Raw genomic sequence first — 21,230 nt, 5'->3', positions numbered from 1 at the left:
TTTGAGATATATCACTAAGGAGATATGACACCAATGAAACATGAGTCAAACCCACATATAAAGGATTGCCACAATCTCTAATAAAAAACTTTAAGACAATAGATTTATGGGTCTTCATCCTCATAGAGAACATTATCATCCTTATAGAAAAAATTTTTGTTCTGATTAGGAATTTCTACAGTTTGTATTGTATGACCTGCTATGCTTTTTTGACAAAGACGACTGTTGTCTTAGTTCTTGCAAATTAAATATATATATTTATCAAATTAGAATCAAATTATTTTGAATAAAAAAGTTAACAAATTAAATATATATATTTATCATTCCTTTCCTTTTTTTAGTGTGATGTCTTTTTTCTCAAGTTTCACCATGCATATTTATGTGTAGACCTCTTTTGTGAGGATGAGGACATAACTCTTGATGTCTAATGTGTTTTAATTAAATTGCTTTGGGATTATGTGAAGGAGTTGACTATTATTTTTCTTAACTTTAGCATTCAGGAAAGAAATAAAAGATAAGTATATGTAGATGATTGGACACTGACAAAACAACAAGTTTAATTTCAATAAACAAATATGTGTAAATAATGTTTGTAACGTCCCATTTAATTATTAAGCGAAATTAAAGGAAAACGTCACACAATATAAGTACTGTAGCGTAGTCCTGGGGGCCTTAACGCAACCCCGACAAAAATTCGGGTACACCACGATGCCAAGGAAAGCTGAATACGAATACAACGTAGAATGTAGCGTAGAAATACGGAAAGAGATACATGGGCCATAGCCCTAAATAAAACACAAGAAAAACTCCAGCCCAGATGGCTAAGCAGCGGAATCACCATTCGCTTGTTGACCATGAGAACCTCGCCCAACTGCTCCCATCAACCAAGTTGATGATCATCGCAAGGAAAAACGACCACATACAACACAAACATGTAACGAAACGGGTAAGCTAGAGCCAATCAACATATTCAACATGCAGTCAAATATATTTTCCTCATCTCATCCACATAGCAACCAAACATATTATGACTCTTCATTCAATACACTACGACTCGACTCGACTCATCCGGATACGTATAACTCGGTCGGATTCAGCGGATGCTTGCACTTGTGGTGGATACCCCTGCTCGACCCTGAGCTACTCAATCCTGAGCTATGTGATACCAGTGTTACAATGAATCAAAATCTCTCCCACCACAAGGTTAGCCCTTAGTGAGTTTCAGGCCTCCTGCTACTCCCACCACAAGAGTCAGTCCGCTCTAAGTGAGACTAACTGGCTCCTCGGAGCGTCAGGATGCAACCTTACCTTGAATCCTTACCTAGTTATACAGATGGGGCACCACCATGAGCACCCACTAGCAGGGGCCATGGAATTACGTCCCGACCACTGAAGCGCGACCCCGGAGGTCTCACCTAGAGACCCCAAGGAATTACACGCTGACACGGACCAACGTTCATAAATCAGCAATAAGAGATTTTTGAATTATATTTTTCAATTCCATATCAACCCTTGAAGTTTAATCCTCATATCAATCACATCTCAAATCCATACCTCTGATCATCACCACCCCAATGAGTCTGGGGCCTAGTCTCATGTCAATATCATGTTCCTTTAATTTCAAACCACACATTCATTTCTCACGTTAAGCCTCATACCAACCCATTCATCCACAATTCATGAATCACGCCAAAAATATACTTCATGCTCCATTACATACATGTTCATCATCATACAATCATACTCAACCAACATGGATCACTCGGGAAGCATTAAACATCCAAATCACAGCACTGTCTCGCCCAGCATCTCGCTCAGACTGAGGGGTCTCGCTCAGGCGAGACGTGCTCGCTCAGGCGAGCCTCCCCCCTCGCCTAGGCGAGAGCGCCAAAAACTAGGGCATGGGCAACACGGGATCTCGCTTAAGCGAGATCCTTCTCGCTTGGGCGAGTTGCCTGCTCGCTCAAAAATTGAGCGAGCCGCCCGGGCGACTTTTCGCGCAAAAAAACTTAGGCGAGCTCCCTGTTTCATCTCGCCTAGGCGAGATGGACTCGCTTGGGCGAGATGGACTCGCTTGGGCGAGATTAACAGGTCTCGCCACTGTTCTTCGCTGTACCGCCATGTTTTCCGGCCAAACAACACATGCAAGCTATTCACACGCATCAAAACAAAGGATCAAACCGTACAACCAACAGTAAACTCATACACAGATCAAAGGATGACTCAAAACTAGAAACTCTAGCTTCCCGTACCTGGACAAGCTAGCTGAAAACCTCGACACCCAAACTGTGGAGGACGAACTGCTTCTAGGAGCGAACTCGAAGCTGGAAAACAGTGCAAGAATGGGTCAGTTCGGAACCCCAACAACAGTTCACGAAAAACAGACCAAGGGAAGGAGACTACGAGTCCGAGGCACTTACGTGAGCTAGGAATGGCCAAACGGGAGGCGGACTATCAACACGGTGGAACCCTAACGGGGAGAGTGCGGCTACGGCGGCTGGTTCTGAAAGGAAAGCACAGACCTTCCATTAGGGCAACGTAGCAGGGCTTATATACACTGGGCCAACCCTTAGGCCCACTTAGGGGCAGCCCACTAATTTTAGGTCAGAAAAGAAATGGGGCCTTACAATGTTTACTGTTTTGAATTTTTTTTTATATTTTCATATGAATAGAATTTATCTTTAAAGCGATTTTTGTTAAAATAAAAGAAGTCACGTAGTAAGTTTTAATTAATTAATGCTATAAATCTTCTTTGCAGTTTTTAATTAATTAAAAAAATTGCATACAGGAACTTACTTTGGAAATCGATGGGAGTGGAAGAGACAATGGGCTGTTTGGTGAAGCAACTAAATATCAGTTATGAGATATCGAAATCAAAAATTGAATTCGACGGCCCAATAGTAGGGGCATTGGGCCCTAGGGACTACTATTAGTCCAAATTCACGAGGAAGACACGTGGAACTTGGAACAAAACCATAGCCACAACTCCACCCATTAGATATATTTTGGAGGTTTAGCTGATTACTAAAATAGGGAGCCTAATTAATTTAATTTATAGTTTTATGGATTTAAAAATAATAAAAGGTTATGCGCTAAAATTTATGGGAGAAATAAGTTTTAAAGATAAAAAAATAAATAAATCTGAGATGTAAATTAAAAATGAAAAAAAGATTGAAGGAAGGAAGTGTGGAATAGTGGTGGTTAGATTATAGTATTTGGGTGTAGAAAATTGGGAGCTACCCACGTTGTATTTCTGTAACTTCCAGTTTGAACGCAAAGCAAGACTTGGTGAAGTGGTGATGTATGCGAAATGCAATGCCACTTTCCTCCACTTTTACGTTTTCATGGTTCCCCTCTTCTTTTTCATTTAATTCTTCATTCCCTTTCTTTATTTTCTTTCTCCCTTCTTTTCATTCTCTTCTCCAATCCTACTCTTATCCCTATTTCTTTTCATCCATGTAACTGTAAGTATCTCTCTATCTTCAATTCCTTCTTTTCTCATGACATTTTAATTCATTTCGTCTTCCTTTTCTCACCTCAATTTTGACTAGGGGCAACCTTTCGTCGTTGGGTCTGTGGGAGAATAGGCAAATTAGGTGAAGGGCTGGTGAGACCTGTTTCAAATTTCTGCTTCAAAACTCTTATTTTTATTTTTATTTTGTAAAATTAGTTTCGAATATTCTGAATTGCATCCGCGGAAAGCGAATTCTGAAAAATGTTTAGGTTCAGTGTTTCTTTTGCTTGGATCTGCTTCTTCTGGTTTATTGTATGATGTGATGATTAGGAATTTCTACAGTTTGTATTGTATGACCTGCTTCTGATGGCCACTGTGGGGGGATTTTACAAGTTTTGTTATTAACTAGTAGTATACTGTTTTCTTCATTTAGAGGAGTGAAGGAGGCATGTGGTAGTTTTTTCCTTTTAATTCTTTTTCAAAAGCGAAGTTCCCATTGGCTTTGAAGTCCTGGAGGGTGTTTAAAGCGCATTTCTCTCATGTTCCTTTGTGTGAGTTCCGAGTGATGGATTATTGTCTGCTTACACCGTTCTTGTCTCTCTTTAATTTTCATTGAATGGGGTTATTTGATGCTACCAATGCCTTTTATTTTGAGAACTCAAATTTCCTCATGGTGATTTGACTTTCCTTGCAGATATTGAATTCTGCTAGATATGGGTGCATTTTTTAGTGTGGCCAGTACAAAATCTGACAAGAGGGAATGGAATGGAGTCTCTCCAAATGAGACATGTAAGAGGCAAAGAATGTCTCCTACTGTTGATGAAGAGAGTCCAAGGCTCATTCCTAATCTCCCTGATGAGTTATCACTTCAGATTATTGCTAGACTTCCTAGAATTTGTTACTTAAATGCAAGGATGGTATCCAAGAAGTGGAAGTCAACTATCATGAGTTTAGACCTGTATAAATTGAGGAAAGAACTTGGGACAACTGAAGAGTGGCTGTATCTGTTGATTAAGGCTGGAGAAAATAATCTTGTATGGCATGCTCTAGATCCTCGTTCTAAGATATGGCAGAGAGTGCCCAACATGCCCAATTTTGCTGAAGAAGAAGAACCTAGAAAAGGCTCTTCTAGGCTTTGGATGTGGAACATGGTGGAGGGTATCAGAATTGCTGAAGTTATTAGAGGTTTTCTTGGACGGAAGGATGCATTTGATGAAATGCCCTATTGCGGCTGTGCAATTGGAGCTGTTGATGGGTGTCTCTATGTTCTTGGTGGATTTTCTAAGGCTTCAACTATGAGGTGTGTGTGGCGATTTGATCCGATACAAAGTACATGGAGCAAGGTGACTCCAATGTCCACGGGTCGGGCGTACAGTAAGACAGGTGTCCTAAATAACAAGCTTTATGTTGTTGGAGGGGTTAGTCAAGGTCACGCTGGATTGGTTCCTCTCCAATCTGCTGAAGTTTTTGATCCCTCTACAGATACATGGTCGCATGTACCCAGCATGCCATTCTCCAGAGCTCAAGTCCTTCCCAGTGCCTTTTTGGCTGACATGTTAAAGCCTATTGCCACAGGGTTGACCTCATACATGGGAAGGTTGTGTGTTCCACAGAGTCTGTATTCATGGCCCTTTTTTGTTGATGTTGGGGGAGAAATCTATGATCCTGACACTAACTCATGGATAGAAATGCCTGCTGGTATGGGTGAAGGATGGCCTGCACGGCAGGCAGGAACCAAATTGAGTGTAGTAGTGGACGGTGAATTATATGCTTTTGACCCTTCTAATGCTATGGATAGTGGAAGGATCAAAGTTTATGACCGAGGTGAAGATGCTTGGAAAGTAGTTATTGGAAAAGTTCCCATATATGATTCTGCTGATTCAGAGTCTCCATATCTACTTGCTGGTTTCCATGGTAAGCTCCATGTTATCACAAAAGATGCCAATCATGATATTGCTGTTCTGCAGGCAGGTCTGCGGAATAATTTGGGTTCTTCACCATCACTCACAACTCTGTCACAAAGTACATTGCATGAATCTCCAGAACTGGCTTCTGAATCAGATGCAGCAGTTGTTTGGAGGGTTGTTGCCTGCAGAGATTTTGGGCGGGCTGAGCTAGTCAGTTGCCAAGTTATTGACATATAGATGAAAAATTAGAATTTGGATCCTCTGGTTTTTCTTTTATTGTTCCTATGCTGTAACTTCAAAATATACTGATGGACAATGATTTTGATGTTTTAAAATATATCAAATAAAACTTTAATATACCAACATCAGTATATTTTGAATACCCAGCATATTACAGAAAAAAAAACAAGCAAAAACCTGGATTCGACAAGTGACTGTATCTGTTTGTTGGCAGTTACAGGAGTTAGCCTTATGGTAATTGAATTGTGTCCATTTGTGTCAGCAAAACAGCAAGTGCTGTGATAGTTGCAATAGGCATATAGTGCAGCACCGATTTATCTTTTCACACGAGGTAAATAAGTGTTATAGGAATTGTCAATTTCGTTGTTGATATGCTCTACTATAGTATCACACCTTTATGTCATTAGATTCCAATAGATAATCTAAATAAAAAGTCCAATTATGGCGCTGAAAATGTTTCAGGCTCTGGTTTAAGGAATTAAAAAGTAAAAGTAGTGTTGTTTTTTTTTAATATTTATGGAAAGTGTAATATTTAATGTTAATGATACACTTCCGTTGTAATTTTTTATATGTTTTATTCATTTTCAAATTATCTGTCATGTTATTTTAGAAATGAAATATTGTTTATTCAAAAAATCTTAATGATTATTATTTTATCCAAATATTGAATTAATTAACAATTACAGTTTCTTTAATAAGGATATTTTAGTTAAAAGGGATTATTTTGTTATTTTATATGTGAAGGTTTTATAATTTGGGTGAAGATTAAACTATCGGAGGACAATTCAATACTTGAACATAAAATAATAAGAAGAAATTATGTGAAAATGATATAATTTTATTATAAATATAAACTTTTACGTAACTTATAACGTCTAATATTTGAAAAAATTACACATGAAGCTAAATGAATATGTCATAACATTTAAGTTTAACCCACCTATAATTAATACAATGATCAATCATCATAACATATACCCATAATTGTATCAATTATCATAGTAACAGATTATTTAATTAAAAAATAGTGATATTTATCTATCGATTATATCTAATTTGCTTAGTTTCCAACCGAATTAATTAGTTTACATTAATTATTTGTAAGGCCACATTAATTATCTGGTTTAATGTCTGGTTACACATGTTTTAGAAAAGGATAGATAACTAAAAAGTGATTAATATCAATAAAAAAAATGGTAAAAGTAGAGATAAGATGAAGTTGTGGGACGTAGATCGTAAAGGTGTAGCTTTATTAAATTTTAAACTCCCTTTTAAAAAATTACAAAAATTGAAATAAAAAGAAAAGGTTTTTATTTATTGTGTTGTGTACCAAATAATTAGAGATATTTTGTCCCAACAACTTTTATGGTATCACATGATGGAAAGGACAAAAGGACACATCATCACGTCTTTCATGGGTTCTTCAATTTTTTCATGGAAAATGTTCCATCCACACCTAATCATGTCACGGCTGTGTTTATCACACTTGCTAAACAAAAAGTTTTAATTCTCTGAACTCCACAAAGTAAGTTTTCGTTATTAATTTACATTTTAAAAAATATTATTAGAAAATAGGGTTTAATTATTTAATGTGGTAGCAAGTTAAAAATTGAAATGAAATTACCACCGGAAAAAATTAATTGTTCTTACGAGTTATACTTCTAGAGTGTATAAACATTCTTTTTGCCAAACGTCTTCGTAAACAGTCAAGGGAAAATTTACAAAATATGATAAGAAAATAGTAATAACAAAAAAAAAACTGTATCAAATATATGTTTGTTAAAGAAGATATTTCTATATCAGTGTTCTTTTATTATTTTGTCATCTTAATTACGAAAATAACATTTTATGTTTTTTTTAACCTATGATTAAAATCCAGATGTTTGCTTTTTATAGTTAGTTTTTTTTTTTTTTTATCATAAAATCATTTCACGTTTTTTTTCCGTACACAGTTTTGTTCAGTTTTAATTTTAGGTACCGACGTTTATGTTGTGAATCAATCGAAACATTATATACATTAAATCAAAATACACCTTTAGAAGCTGAGTAAAGTCAACTATCAGTATTAAAATTATAAGAACACACTATAAGAGTTTAATAATTTTGTATTGTTAGGTAAAAACAATTATATTATTAATTAATGAAAAAATTATCAGTATAACTTTTAAGATAATTATTACAAAAGGAACAAATTTTTATGATCATCTACTTATTAGAGGAATAAAACACTTTGGTATTGCATATTGCATACTATAAACTTCATTTATCTATCCTTCATGCTTAAACTAGTTCTTTTCAATTAACCAAACAATCAACATTTGGTTTAAGCAACTTTTAATTACAAACACACATCTAGTTTCAGCTGAAAAAAAAAACGAGTTTTCACAAAATTGCTTTAAATAGAAGTAACCTTGTTCCTGTACAGAAAAAATAATTGCAGCATTCAGGCTATGGTAAAAGATGTTACAGGGATATGTACTTCGATTCTTAACACAAATTATTTTATTTACACAGTATTATCTGCTTCTTAACTTTGGAAATGATGTAAATACCATACCAACCCTTCAAAAATATAAGCTCTTGCTATGGCTGATGGAGCCCCTTATATAGCATAATCTATCTATCTATATATATATATATATATATATATATATATATATATATATATATATATATATATAATTAACAGAAGGGAAGATACGGTGAGGCCACGAATATGTTGTGCATGAATTTTATTAGCCTGTGCAAGGGGTAAAAAATGCTTCCTCACGGAGGCTACAAGGTTGATGAATTAACTTGAAGCCTTCTTAGATGCACGAGTATTCTTTATAGTCATCATGAGTTTTTGTCTCTCACCTTCAACCTCAGCAAATTGAAGACTTAATTGAGAGTAACGGTCATGCATCTCTTTCAGTTCTGTCTCCACAGCAGAATGTCTTGCCTTTAGTTCTAACATATCTTTAATTAGCTCATTGATATCCCTGAAGCTTCGGAATACTGCTTCCTGATCACCATGATGTTTCAAGAAAGAACTGAAACATAGGACACAAATGTCTCAATGCTGATACCAAATACAAAATTGTTTGAAAAGTTTTAAGCTTAAGGACCAATCACAAACTTTTCCAGTGCTTCTAGACAATAAATAGCTACCCCACAACACAAAGAAAACAGTGTGTAAACTCAAGCAGAAGTAAACAACCAAGACAATTTAGTGTTACTGAGTTTATTGTGTGGCCAAAGTTTTTACTAGTCATCACATTTTAATCAAGTGAAAAGCAAGAGGTGGAATCTTAATGAGAAGTTCCTCCAACACTGCAAGTTTATTACCAAATCTCATAACTGTTGCAAATGAGAGAGTACCTCTGAAATTGCATGTTTGACTTCTTAGTCCGCAATGCTTCAGCAAGCTCAATCTCTAAAGCAAGCACCCTTTCTAATGCATTACCGCTGACTGAGAATTTATCGAATACAGGGAATATGTTTCCTAATTCTTGATTGGCCTGAGCAAGGTACAAAGTTAATATCTAGACAGAGGAATGGTTCATAACTGTCAATGAAGAAGAATCTTTTACCTCATGTAGTTGAATCAGTTCTCTTTGCAGACCTGGAAAACTTGGCTCATCATGACTATGACCATCTACTGAAGGAAGCATATTTTCATTTTTCATCCTTTCCAGCTGCAATCAGAAGACAACTTAGAGATCCGACACAACTAAAAATGTGACAACACAAAAACCAGGAAAATACAAAAGCTATTTATATTCGTGGAAGATATAAAGCAAGGAAAGTACTACTTTAAGTGTAAAGTGTAATGGAGCTAGAATAGATGAAAAAAGGACAAGTAATGACCCCTAACTTGTTTGTGAATTTTAAAAATTACCTCCTTACTCAAGTGGTCAATGCTAGATTTCAAACTTTCGGTTGATGCCACATGCTTCATTACTTCTTCTTGTTGCAAATCCTTTTCACTTCCAAGAGTCTGTCCTCCATTCATAACACTAAATGCAGTAGGATCCTAAAATTATACAAATAAATTCTTAAGACGTACCACTTGTCAAAAGAAAGCATACATTGGATATTGCATTAAGAGAGATTACATAATCTTTTCTTCAAAATTAAAGACTTATTAAGCTCAAAATTAAATATAGGAAACAAAGATGAGGGAAAGAAAAGAAAACAAAAGATAAAGGATACTCAGTTCCAAAAGTTTCTTTTCTATACTGTGCATAATATTTTTATTCCATACATGCAAATTCATCCTAGTGACAAGGTGATTTCTTCTTTTATGAAATGGTAGCTAGAGAAGTTTAATAAAAATAAATAAATAAATCAGTTACCTCGGGTTGCAGGTTGATGAGTAGGCTTGCACTCTCTGTCTCATGATTATAATTTTGTTGAGGATTCAATGAAGAAGATAATGTACCATTGACCTTGTTTAGAGAATTTGCATGAGATCTCGAAGTCTCCACCAATTCCTTCGCCAAGGTAAGTTCTGCTTCAATTTTGGATTTCTCCAAATTGCATTTCACAAGAGAAGCTTCAAGCTCTTGTTTTTCTTGCTTACAACATTCAAGGCTTATTGCGGAACACTCTTTTTCAGCCTTTAGCAGGTCATACGCATTTAACAAATTACGTTTGTCAGAAAGTACAGCCTGTAACTCAGCCTCCAATTCCAAGATCTTCATCCCCAGCTCTTCGTTAATTTTTATTTGAGAAGCTTCAGACTTTTTTCTATTCTCAGTTTCATCAACTGCATCTTGTAGTTTCCACAGCATTTCCTCGCTATGCTTTTTTGACAAAGACAACTGCTGTCTTAGTTCTTGCAACTTCGATTCATATTGTTCCTTGATAAATGCAATTCTCAAGGACTCCTGCATAGCAACTGGCGGTCCTTCATGTCCTCTCCTGTCATGAGCATTACTGCACTCAGCCTCAGCTTTGTCTTTCAGTTCCTTCAGATGAATAGACAAATTCTTAAACTCCTCTGTCTTCAAAACCTGTTCAGCAAACCTCTTGGTAAGCTCATTACATTGGGTCTGAAGCCTTATCAGTTCATCATCTGATTGTTTTAATAAAGTGAATGCAGTTTCTAGTTCGACCAATTTGTCCTGGAGAACTATACACTTGAGTTCAGCTTCTTCCTTAGACAAAAAGAGTTCTTCAGCTTCTCTATGGCAACTTGCCAGCAATTGCTCCAGCCTTGCAACCTCAAGGACATTCTCTCTTTCATGCACATAAGAAGTATAACTGACCTCTTCTGTCCTATTCTTGTGATCCTTAACCTCTGACATAATTCCACTGTTTTGATCAATTAGTTCTCTATTCTGAGCAGTCAAGACCTCCAACTCAGATTTCAGGAAGTCAAGACTCGTCAACAATCTTGTATTTTCTTCAATGCATGTCAGTTCTCTGCAAAGACAGCGATTCAGTTCAGACTCTACATCAAAATTCTTTGTGTGAAGCACATCAAGTTGCCTGCAAGTGGAATGAAGTTTCTCAGTAAGCTCTTCCAAATGATCCTCAAACTGAGCTCTGGTAAAAGTCATAACAATATCTGTAGCTATGCAAAATTCATGCATTTCAGATAACAGAGTTTCCAGAAATGTAATAGAAGAAGATTCTTTTAAAGCTTCTTTAAGATATTTCTCAGATTTCTCTAGAAGATCTGAGATTCTTGAATTTTCAAATTCTAAGTCTGACACCATTCGTTTGAGATTGACAAGTTCTTTTCTGTTGAGATCAGAGTCCTGAAGCTGGCATTGCTTCTCATTCAATTCTGTGGTAAGATCTGAAACTGCTTTCTCCAATATTTCTCTGACAGTTTTCTCAGCATGCAAATCATTATGCAGAGAATGCAAGTTTTTCTCCAAAAAATTTAGCTCAGATGAGATCTTGGCAGATTCTTCAGTTTTCTCCAGTAAAGATGACTCCAAATCTTTCTTTCCCTGCAGCTGACTCTGCTTCTCATTCAATTCTGTGTTAAGATCTGAAATTGTTTTCTCCAACTTTTCACGTACAGCTTTCTCAGCATGCAACTCGTTATGCAGAGAATGCAAGTTCACCTTCAAAGAATCAAGATCAGATGATATCGTGGCTGACTCTTCTGTTTTCTCCTGTAAAGACAACTCCAAATCTCTCATTTCCTGCAGCTGGATTTGCTTCTCATTCAATTCAGTGATAAGTTTGGAATATGTTTTCTCCATCATTTCTCTGGCAGTTTTCTGAATCTGCAACTCACTATGCAGAGAATTCAAGTTATTTTTCATAGAATCAAGCTCAGATGAAGTCCTGGCAGATTCTTGAGTTTTTTCCTGTAAAGAGGACTCCAAATATTTCTTTTCCTCTTCATTTGCTGCTAAGGTCAGCTGCTTCCACGTTTGAAATTCAACAGATAAAGCATCTAATTTTGTTATTTTATGAGAAAGGTCCTGATTTCTGGAATTAAGTTGTTGTAACTCAGCTTCCAAACGATCGAGACCAGACAAAAATTCTTTGTGCTGCTGAGAGTATAACTCTTCAGCTTCAAAACTAGCACTAGTTCTATCAATGATCACCTCAAAATCTAACTGAAGTTTCTGAAACAGAGCATCTGACACAGTTATCTTACGTAACATTTCTTGCAAATCATGCTCAAACTTCTGTTTCATGACTAGAGCATTTGATTCAGCGGTATTTAAAGATAATTGAGTCTTTTGTTTATCATGCACTAAAATCTCCTTCTCTTCAGCGAGTTGCAGGATTCTATGAAATGCACTCTGTTGCAGCTCTTCTAGTCGCAATAAAAGACCCTCGAAATCTTCACATTTTGAATCCAAACAAACAGATTTACTACAAAGAGAAAGTTGACTGTGTCTTTCTTCATACGATGCCAGCAATTTCTGCAACCTATGAGACAAAATGGTGACATCACTCTGCAGATTATTCTTCATCGAAACTTCTTCGTCAATTTTAGTTCTAACAGACTTTAATTCTTCCTGCAAAATGGATATTTCATCATGAAGATGATTATTTTCTAGCCTCTCTTTTTTCAATAAACTCTTCAATTCCGAGTTTTCTGTACTGCATGCCAAATACTTTCCCTTGTAACTTCTATACTCTGTCAGAAGAACATCCAGCTCATCAACTTTCTCAGTAAGAAGACTATTTTCATGAGCAAGATTTTTTGAATTTGCCTCCAAAATTTGGTTCTGGAGAGCAATATCATTGCTCTTTGCTGTGCAGATCTCCTTGTACTCATTTAGTGAAAGGATATCATTCATGGCATTCTGCAACCTCAACACCAATAACTCATTGGATTCATTTGCAAGCGCCAGCTGCTGAGAGAGTTGAACAATTTTCTCTTTCATGAGTTGAATGTCAATACTTGCTTCAAGCAATGTTTCTTGAAGAGCCTTAGAAAACACATCAGAGTATATATTTGCAAAATGCATTTGGCTAATTTCTTCTTCAACTTGTATGTATAACCCCTCTTGCGCCTGAAGTGATCTTTTCAAATCGTTAAGTAAAATGTCTTCACCCAAATGTTGTCTTTGTAAGGAAGAACTGTGATTTTGATACAGCAATCGATTGGATGTATGAGCTTCTGAAATTTTAGGATACACCACTTGTTCTGGGCTATCATCAGTGTCTGGAACAGAAGAATCAGAAAGGGTCTGCTTTATCAGATTCTCATTTGTCTCATGCATAGAAAGAACTTGGCAAGAAAGCAGTTCAAGATCTTTTTGCAATTGACCAACAGCAATAGAATAATTCAATCTAGCCCTTTTAAGGGCTGCTTCAGCAGAAATAGCCCTTCTTTCAAACTCATTGTTCAGAGTTTCCAAAATGCGTTTGTCTTCAGAAAATTTCATCATCTGCTCATTCATATTCTGGTGCATTCTCTCAATCTCGGTCTTACCAGCAGAAATTGTGTACAGACAAGTAGAATGTTCATTACGAAGGTTCTGCAACTCAGCCATCATCTGCCTTTGGTTCTGCTCAAGTTCCTGAATAAGAGCTTCATAGTAGCATTCCATCTGATCCATTTTCCGTACAAGGCTTTCCCTTTCGGTTTTGGACTCATCTATCTCTCTCAAAAGTTCAAAAATTTTCTCTTTCATGGCAAGGGTAGGATCAACAGAATCAAACTCGTGAGACACAAGGCCAGGTATGGAAAGATAATGAGTCATGCTTTCCGGTTGTAATAAACCTGCATCAGACCCAATATCTGTTAAAAATTGTTCACTTTTACGCAAATCCATTTTCTTGTTCTCCCTTTCATTGACAATTTTGGCCCCAAAAATTGGCTCTCCAGATTCTTGTTTGAGGTTCTGTAAAATTTCAGCCAGTGCTTCTAACTCCAAGTTAAGGAACCGAAAATCCCTTTCAGGAAATCCCACAGACACCTTCTGAATATCTCTTAACTTATCTTCCATAAGCAAAAGCCCCTTCATCCATTTATGCTGCAAATTTTGAAATAATTTATCCTGATCTGTACCAGTAGGATCCTTGTGAGGGAATGGTAAGCTCAATTTAGAATTTTTAAGCTGCTCAAACTCATCCCTAAACTTTGAACATTCAGATTTTAGTACTGCAACCTCCTTTACTAACTCTTCTCCAGATGAAATCTCAGTTGCAAGTTGCTCAGAAAACTTGTGTGTTTCAACTCCTATTTCATCAGCATGATTTTGCAAAGAACTTACCTTCAGTTTTAGATCAAGAATAGATGACTCAACTGCTTCCAAATTTCCCATAAGTCTACTACTGCTTCTATCTTCAGAAGCAGCAGCCAAACTATCGGCAGCTGAATAGTCTATGCTCCAACCATGAACCCGATCACTACCCTGTGCTGGAAACTGATTATCAGGTGCCTCCCCTTTGTCTGGTTGAGGACTTTGATTGAGGGATAGTCCCCCTAAATCACCAGAGACTGTACTTTTAAGACTGTCCACTTCATGTGCACTAGAGATATCATGCTTCTCAGTATATATGCTTTCAGATGTACTAGAAGAACCATCAAAGCCAGCAGCTGAATCGGCATACTCTTCATTTATCCTGGACTCTCCTTCAAGTGAAGAAAGATGGGGGAGATCTTTAGATTCTCTTTTCAATTTCACTCTTGAATTAACCTAATTCCATGAAATAAATAAGGGGGCTGCGTCAAGCAAACGAAAAAAAATGCTTAATTTTAGGAAGTGAATGAAGCCTACTAACATATTTCTCCCCATAGGGATACTAGATGATACATTTTAAAAAAAAGTCAGATTTCCTCACCATTAACACATAATTGTCAAGTAGTTTTCACTAAGATTAAAAAGAACTTACGTAGATGTAAATGTTTATTCTGTCTGGAATTTATATTTTTATTTTCAAAGAATGTCCCGGTTCCTTGACCCTTCCAATCAAGTATAGGAGAGAAGGTATATACAAGTAATGCCAGTAAAGGAGAGAAGGTATGAAACCTTATTCATATGATTATTGACATTCTGATCAGGAGATGACTCTTTGCTATCAGCAGATTCGTCATGAGTACCTTGGTCAGAGGTTGTCTGTAGCCCCCTCTCTCTGAGTTCCCTTTGCTGCTCAAATTCTCTGAAAGTAATAATACGATCAAATAAATTTATTGTTTTTGGAAGAAGCACGTCCTTAAATGTCATAGCTCACCCATGTTACCTGAAACCGGTTTTGGAAGTGAGAAGCTGCACTGTGACCTGGCTTCAAACAAGAGAAAGAAAACATTAAATGTTATAGCAATGAGGTCTCTAGCAACTGAAGAACTTGAAAACAAAAAATATGAAGAGTTGTATTGTATTGTATGTTATTGATAGGTATACACAAAGATTGTACTGCCACAAAACCATGTAAGTGCACAACCAATGAATAATGAATTAATCAACAAGAGACAGTTATATAAGTGAAATTTGAAGACAGAGACTCTTACATGTAGTGTGACCCCAGGTTCGGTTCCATTAAGAGGCAAAGAAACAGCTGTTGGCTTCAAGGCATCAACAAAATCAGCAAGATTGATGGTTGCCTCGCCAAGGATGCTAGATCGTGATGAACCCTAAAGTGGTCAGACCAAAAATAAAGTTAGTAAAGTTCAAACTTTTCTAACAAGATGAATGACCACAAGTATCTATCTCATTAGAAAACACTACACAATATTTAGGTATTTCTAATGTGGGAAATACAATGGAGAGAATAGCTTACCATAAAAATAATGAAACTCAAATTTTACAATTACCATGATTTTGTTTGATTTTTAAAATGAGTCGTAGTGATAATTAGAATTTATAGAGAACATTATCATCCACTCAAAATCAGAATCAAATTATTTTGAATAAAAAAGTTAACAAATTAATATATATATATATATATATATATATATATATATATATATATATATATATATATATATTCAAAAGTATCTATTCTATCACACTATTAGAGATCACAATTAAGATCTCATCAGAGCATCAATCAGGAAAACAAACAAAATATATGCTCATAAAATATGCACCAATAAAGTGAGTGCTATAATGAAGGTTTTTGCACTAAACCACGAACAATATGATTAATTATGCTTCATTGGGTAACTACCATTCCAACATGACACTTCTTTAAGTGCTACCACATAATAAATTACATTCATTTAAAAGTCATGAAAGAAAATTACCATCCCCACAACAAATTTATAAAACTTCTCTTCATATTGTCTACTTTTAATGTCTTGGAGGAGTCTTGTAGTTTCATAGATTGGATCTGCCCACTTGCAAGTTCCATTTCTCACATTTGCTTTGGTGGTCTTTGATGTAGCCTTCCCAGTGTCAGCAGGAATAAAAGAGATAAACAGCTTATCCCATCCAGATTGTGGAATCTAGACCAAGCAGAAAAATAACTTCTCCTTAGTGATTGCAAAAAAATAAAAGTAATAAAAATCTAAAGCTATGGAATTAACAGCAATAACAATAATTCTGTCTCAAGAAAAGCTGTTTCAATACAGACTCTTCCAAATATAAACTTTCAACTAACCATGGAAACTGCCGAAATATAAATTCTCTTCAAAATATATCACCTGACAATACTGAATATATTAAGAGCCATGTAACTTTACCAGTTACAGAATTCAAAGTAGCTTCTTTCATATTACATTGCCAAAATGGAATTTGAAAATGGCAAATAGCCAGGATAGATAGAAATAATTTGGAACAACCAATATAAATACGTTCAAGAAAGCTAAGTTGATAAAGAAGTTGACACTTGCAATAAGGTACCTCAAATCCTTTCTAGAGTTCGACTAACTTTTCAGTAAGATTAAGTTAAACCTAATCAACATGGAGGTCAGCTAAACTTGATCAAGAATTTTAATTCTTCTTCAACAATGGCACCAACCTAGATGTATTTGTTTCTTCACAAAAAGATAGATGATCGATTTAGTTCTAATTATGTCTGTTAACAATCCTTAACCCAATATAAATTTAGAACCAGTATCAAACATTGACAGTTGAGCCATCACATAACAAATATAGGATAATGAGGACCATTTGTTTTAGTTAATACTTGATACATGACACTTGAAAACTTCCTCTCAGGTTTAGGGCGGGGGCCAGTGAAAATAAATCCCTTTATATATTAAAAAGCTACTTGTTCATCTATCTCTTTTTTCTTTTTTGAAAAGAATTAAGTGTTCTCAAAATTCTATATTATTACTTCTTAACCAATAAGACATCAGCATCCATTTTATTGTTATTGGAATTAGTGTTTGGGCCAAACTAAACCCCAACAATGAGTTTGGGGTAAGGATTACTTCCACTGGTATTTTGTATTTTAACTTTAACCACATCACTAATTGATATGAGATCTCTAACACACTTCTCATACCAAGGATTATACATGCTAAGTGTTAAGTTTATAAAACTGAATCTTTGAGGTGGCTCGATAATGGCTTCAAAGTTGATGATGTGATAGGTCCAATAACAATCACTAAAATAGATTACTATATCATGTTTATAGAGAGAAAGGCGAGACAGAGTTGCTGAATTGCTATGTTTGAATGACACCGTGAAGTTTTATTTATAGCTTATTATAATAAATACAGATTTTGTTCCTCTAAATCAGATATGACTTACCTATAAACTGCTACTCAACAAATTCATAATATTTGAATTTGATTTTCACCATGCATTAACCAATCACTTATCTCATAAAACAGTTTAAAATTACAAATGGATTCTCAGTTACTAAAGCTGCGTGATTATTTCAACAACAAAAATGTTCCTCTAAATAATAGATAAGAAGTAAATTGTGGTAGAGTGTTTTTATAGCTGTATCAGACAATAAACAAATGTTAGTAATAGTTATAGCTATGTGAAGATATGTATATTCTTTCATTGTTTGACCCTGACATAGCATTATTTTATTTGTGCGGAATCTTGAGAAGCTGGTACATAAATTTTAGCAATCAAGGTATAGCTACATGGTTCAAATAATTAGTATCTCCCTGCAACATGCTTTTTATAAAATAACCAATTGCCTATGAATTTGATGTTCTGATCATGTTCCAAATTGACATACATGGAGATTCTATCAAATGATAGGTTCAATATGTTTTTTCATTTTCAGTTTTATAATGCTTAGCCAAAGGCAAAAACATCATGTGGCTGAAGGATAAGAAATAGTTTGGTCACAGAGTTCACAATCCTCCATTGAAAGATGGAACAAAGACGAAAGGTTAGACTGGGATAGAAATAGGATGACGCTGACTATTTCAAGGTTGTAAATACTACCTAAATATATGATTGTCATAACCATGATGGAGAAAATAAAAAAATAAAATCAGATAATGTACCAGAGGAAAATAAGTTAGACTGATAAAGCAATATCATATTTGAATGTTCAAATTAAATTTGATTGAGATGATAGAAACTTACTCAAACACTTTAATGCAAGACAGAAATTAGTATGACTAATGAGATTGTCAATCATCATATTGACAGACATCGGAGCACAAAATAATGCCAACTAATTAAACTTAACTTTGAACAAATTCTAAGAACTGTAGGTTTAAATGGCAACTCAGAGCAAATGTTCAGTGGACTCAGATCATCTTTCAGAGACAAATTGGTGTTCTCCATTCTTTTATGAGTGGGAAGGAAAAATTGAACTTCTCTAAATTATAGTGATTATTCTCCCTTTACGACCTTTACGACCTAAAACAAACTTATGAAATTTGAAATCACCAAAAGCCAAAGAATGAAAAAGTAAGTTACATAGATGGAAAACTTACATGCGTAGCATGGAATTGGAGCCGGAAAACCACCTTTACTTTCGTCTTCTCAATCTTCCACCTAGTAACCCTCGACATTGTTCGGAAAATTAATCACAGCTTATATGCATTACTGCATAAGTTGAAGGTTCCGTCTCCATTCCCAGCTCCCACGCAGTGTTAACTGTTTGTTAAGATGGCCACCAATGCAGCACCTGAATGCAAAAGAAGCAAAGAATTCACATTCACAAGTATCCTTTTGTTTACCACAAACTTAAGCAATCATTCTGCTATGATTCATGCTCCATTGACCAAAACTTTAAATGCAACTCAGCTGTTAAAAATAAAAACCTCTAGAAATTTAGGACCCACTGATCCAGGATTAAAGGCACTTCTATGCAAATATTAATTAAAATATCTTAGATGAAATAAACAATTCGTTAGAGAGCAAACATGCAGAGCTAAAAGGGCGAAGCCAGCACACATTTTGAAACCAGAGAGATAGGGAGAGAAATCTAAATTGAATAATGCATCAATTTATTCTAAAGCACTCCGCAGCAGCAGTGAACCACTAAAGTTTTGAGTTGAAAGAGATCCAGTAACATAATTATGAAGGTTATCTTCATGGTAGCGCAAGTAGTAATTATTAAACAAAAATCAAAAAGTTCAGCAGCAAGAGGCACAAAAGACCTAGAACTGAGAAATGACTCAGTTAGTAAAAAATGACCCAGAACCATGGAACAAAAATGCCAGATCTCCAAATTAAAACATCAGACAACGCTTTGCTTCCTAACAATTTTTTTAGAGAAAACGTTATGTAAGTCATGCACATTTTTTAATCAGACAAGACACTCTCCAACTGAACTGAAACACTACTTTCATCAAACGGAACAACGGAATGCAACATTCTCCCCCATTTTGAGAACAGTAGGGGAAAAAAGAGGGAAAAAGAGGGTGGGAGGGAGCAGAACCCGATTGGAAAATAAATTAAAAAGAGAAACCTTTTTCTATGCATACCTCGGTGAGAGACGAAAGGTTTAACCGGGAAAATCCACGGATCGAGCAGAAAGAATTCGAATTTAAGCTGAAGTTGAAGTTGAAGACGGGAAAAGGAGAAGGACCCAGAAAGATGCTGATTTTAGACAATGGCACTACTAAATACCGAACCCCAAAAAGACTCAGAACCCAAGGACTGACAAAAGCATAGAGTAAAAGAGAATCCTAAAAAACCCAATGCTAACACAAAGCTAGTAAAATAATGTAGCTAAAAATAGCACTATTTTTTTGTATTTTCCTCCTTATAGATATTTTCGCACTTGCATAATTCTAACTAAAACATTTCGAACGAGAATTACCACAGGGACAAAACAATCACCTCAATGTGTCACTTTAAGGCTGACACCTAAGATTTGTCAAAGTTACTGGGAGCAACTTACTAATTACTATTATTTTAATAAATTAATTAGTTTTGCTGTTTGTGGGGTGCATGAGAATAAGATTTGAGGCTACAAAGCATCTTGGGTATATAGGGTAGGTACCCTTGCCTTGCCTTGCCCCCAGATCTGTGGCTGCTTAAGAAACAAGAAAGATTGAGACTTTCGAAACAAGCATCAAGATTGGAGCAAGACCCACAAGAGAGATTTGAGGTGTAGTGTTGTGTGGTTTTAGTTTGTTAAGATTTCGAAGGAACGACATAAGGGGCTAGCGTGGCGTGAATTAGCAGAAAATGCAGAAAGTTAGAGACATTATTAAGTAAGGTAAAATGGAGCTGTGAAGGATTAGATGTGCTATCAACTTCAGAAACCCTCTAAAACTATGCCTCCACATGGTGATTATCACTATCTAATTGTCTAATTAAACATATAACTACGAGTTTTTTCTTAAAGTTATCTTGGTAATGGATTTTTTCTGTGTTGCCACCTGCTTCAGTGGTTCTCACTAAATTGGAACATGATGAAGACAAAGTACTGTCTTATCCCTCCTTGATTTATGGCTGGTTTTGGGGTTAGGAGCTTGTTGCTATCTTGGTGCTGTTTTTAGAGTCTACAAAAATGCTTACTAATCAAGAAAAATCAACAATTTTAATATTTTTTGTTTCTTTCTTTCTTTCTTTTTTTTCCTTTTGCGAAGATATTCATCTTAAAAAGGTTACTCAAGATTTTGTTTCATACTTGAAAGTAAATTTATTAGCACCCTCAAACCTTAAGCTGCCGTCAACTGTTTAACCATTTTAAGTGTTCCGAAAGGTATTTGATTGTTTAAATAATTAAATTTTCAGTGCAATTATTATCAAAACGAGTAAATAATAAACCACTTTCTACCTTATTACTTAACTACAAACTGACTTTACGATGTGTTGTATTGATAATTTTGTTTAATTAGTTTG

General features: G+C 35.5%; 2 protein-coding genes and 1 long non-coding RNA gene across 7 annotated transcripts; 1 reads left to right on the top strand and 2 right to left on the bottom strand.

The window, feature by feature from the left end:
- Positions 1–658: 658 nt before the first annotated feature.
- Positions 659–2,509, bottom strand: LOC114162383 (uncharacterized). Its single transcript, XR_003599193.2, has 3 exons — positions 2,421–2,509; positions 2,253–2,324; positions 659–871 (listed from the first exon to the last, which is right to left on the bottom strand). It is a non-coding gene; the product is annotated as an uncharacterized LOC114162383 (long non-coding RNA).
- Positions 2,510–3,192: 683 nt separating this feature from the next.
- On the top strand, positions 3,193–6,055 carry LOC114163334 (Galactose oxidase/kelch repeat superfamily protein). Of its 4 annotated transcripts, XM_028047580.2 has the most exons (3): positions 3,194–3,464; positions 3,552–3,607; positions 4,149–6,055. In XM_028047580.2, the coding sequence occupies exon 3, from the start codon at positions 4,168–4,170 to the stop codon at positions 5,596–5,598; it is 1,431 nt and encodes a 476-aa protein (XP_027903381.1). In that variant the 5' UTR covers positions 3,194–3,464; positions 3,552–3,607; positions 4,149–4,167; the 3' UTR covers positions 5,599–6,055. The 4 variants fall into 4 exon arrangements, with proteins under 4 accessions (XP_027903382.1, XP_085523165.1, XP_085523166.1 ...); XM_028047581.2 differs by lacking the exon at positions 3,552–3,607 and having other exon boundaries at positions 3,193–3,464; XM_085667039.1 differs by having other exon boundaries at positions 3,193–3,464; positions 3,552–6,055.
- Positions 6,056–7,980: 1,925 nt separating this feature from the next.
- Positions 7,981–20,087, bottom strand: LOC114164149 (sporulation-specific protein). 2 transcript variants are annotated; one of them, XM_028048693.2, is made up of 11 exons: positions 19,862–20,087; positions 18,866–19,059; positions 16,256–16,456; positions 15,521–15,643; positions 15,253–15,290; positions 15,042–15,171; positions 9,939–14,708; positions 9,482–9,616; positions 9,174–9,278; positions 8,962–9,101; positions 7,981–8,633 (listed from the first exon to the last, which is right to left on the bottom strand). In XM_028048693.2, the coding sequence occupies exons 2-11, from the start codon at positions 18,941–18,943 to the stop codon at positions 8,393–8,395; spliced, it is 5,961 nt and encodes a 1,986-aa protein (XP_027904494.1). In that variant the 5' UTR covers positions 18,944–19,059; positions 19,862–20,087; the 3' UTR covers positions 7,981–8,392. The 2 variants fall into 2 exon arrangements, with proteins under 2 accessions (XP_027904494.1, XP_085522460.1); XM_085666334.1 differs by lacking the exons at positions 18,866–19,059; positions 19,862–20,087 and having other exon boundaries at positions 15,253–15,294.
- Between the last annotated feature and the right edge of the window lie 1,143 nt (positions 20,088–21,230).

The sequence above is a fragment of the Vigna unguiculata genome, chromosome 9 (assembly GCF_037176805.1).
Source record: "Vigna unguiculata cultivar grain cowpea cultivar isolate G323 ecotype 2 chromosome 9, ASM3717680v1, whole genome shotgun sequence".
Lineage (NCBI taxonomy): Eukaryota > Viridiplantae > Streptophyta > Magnoliopsida > Fabales > Fabaceae > Vigna > Vigna unguiculata.
This window is presented reverse-complemented; position numbering and strand designations above follow the sequence as displayed.

Coding starts and splice junctions, on each gene's coding strand:
- LOC114163334 (XM_028047581.2), top strand. CDS start 4,168: ATGGGTGCATTTTTTAGTGTGGCCAGTACAAAATCTGACAAGAGGGAA.
- LOC114164149 (XM_028048693.2), bottom strand. CDS start 18,943: ATGTCGAGGGTTACTAGGTGGAAGATTGAGAAGACGAAAGTAAAGGTG. Junction 15,172..15,252: donor ACTTCCAAAACCGGTTTCAG/GTAACATGGGTG, acceptor TATTACTTTCAG/AGAATTTGAGCAGCAAAGGG. Junction 9,102..9,173: donor AACTGATTCAACTACATGAG/GTAAAAGATTCT, acceptor TACCTTGCTCAG/GCCAATCAAGAATTAGGAAA.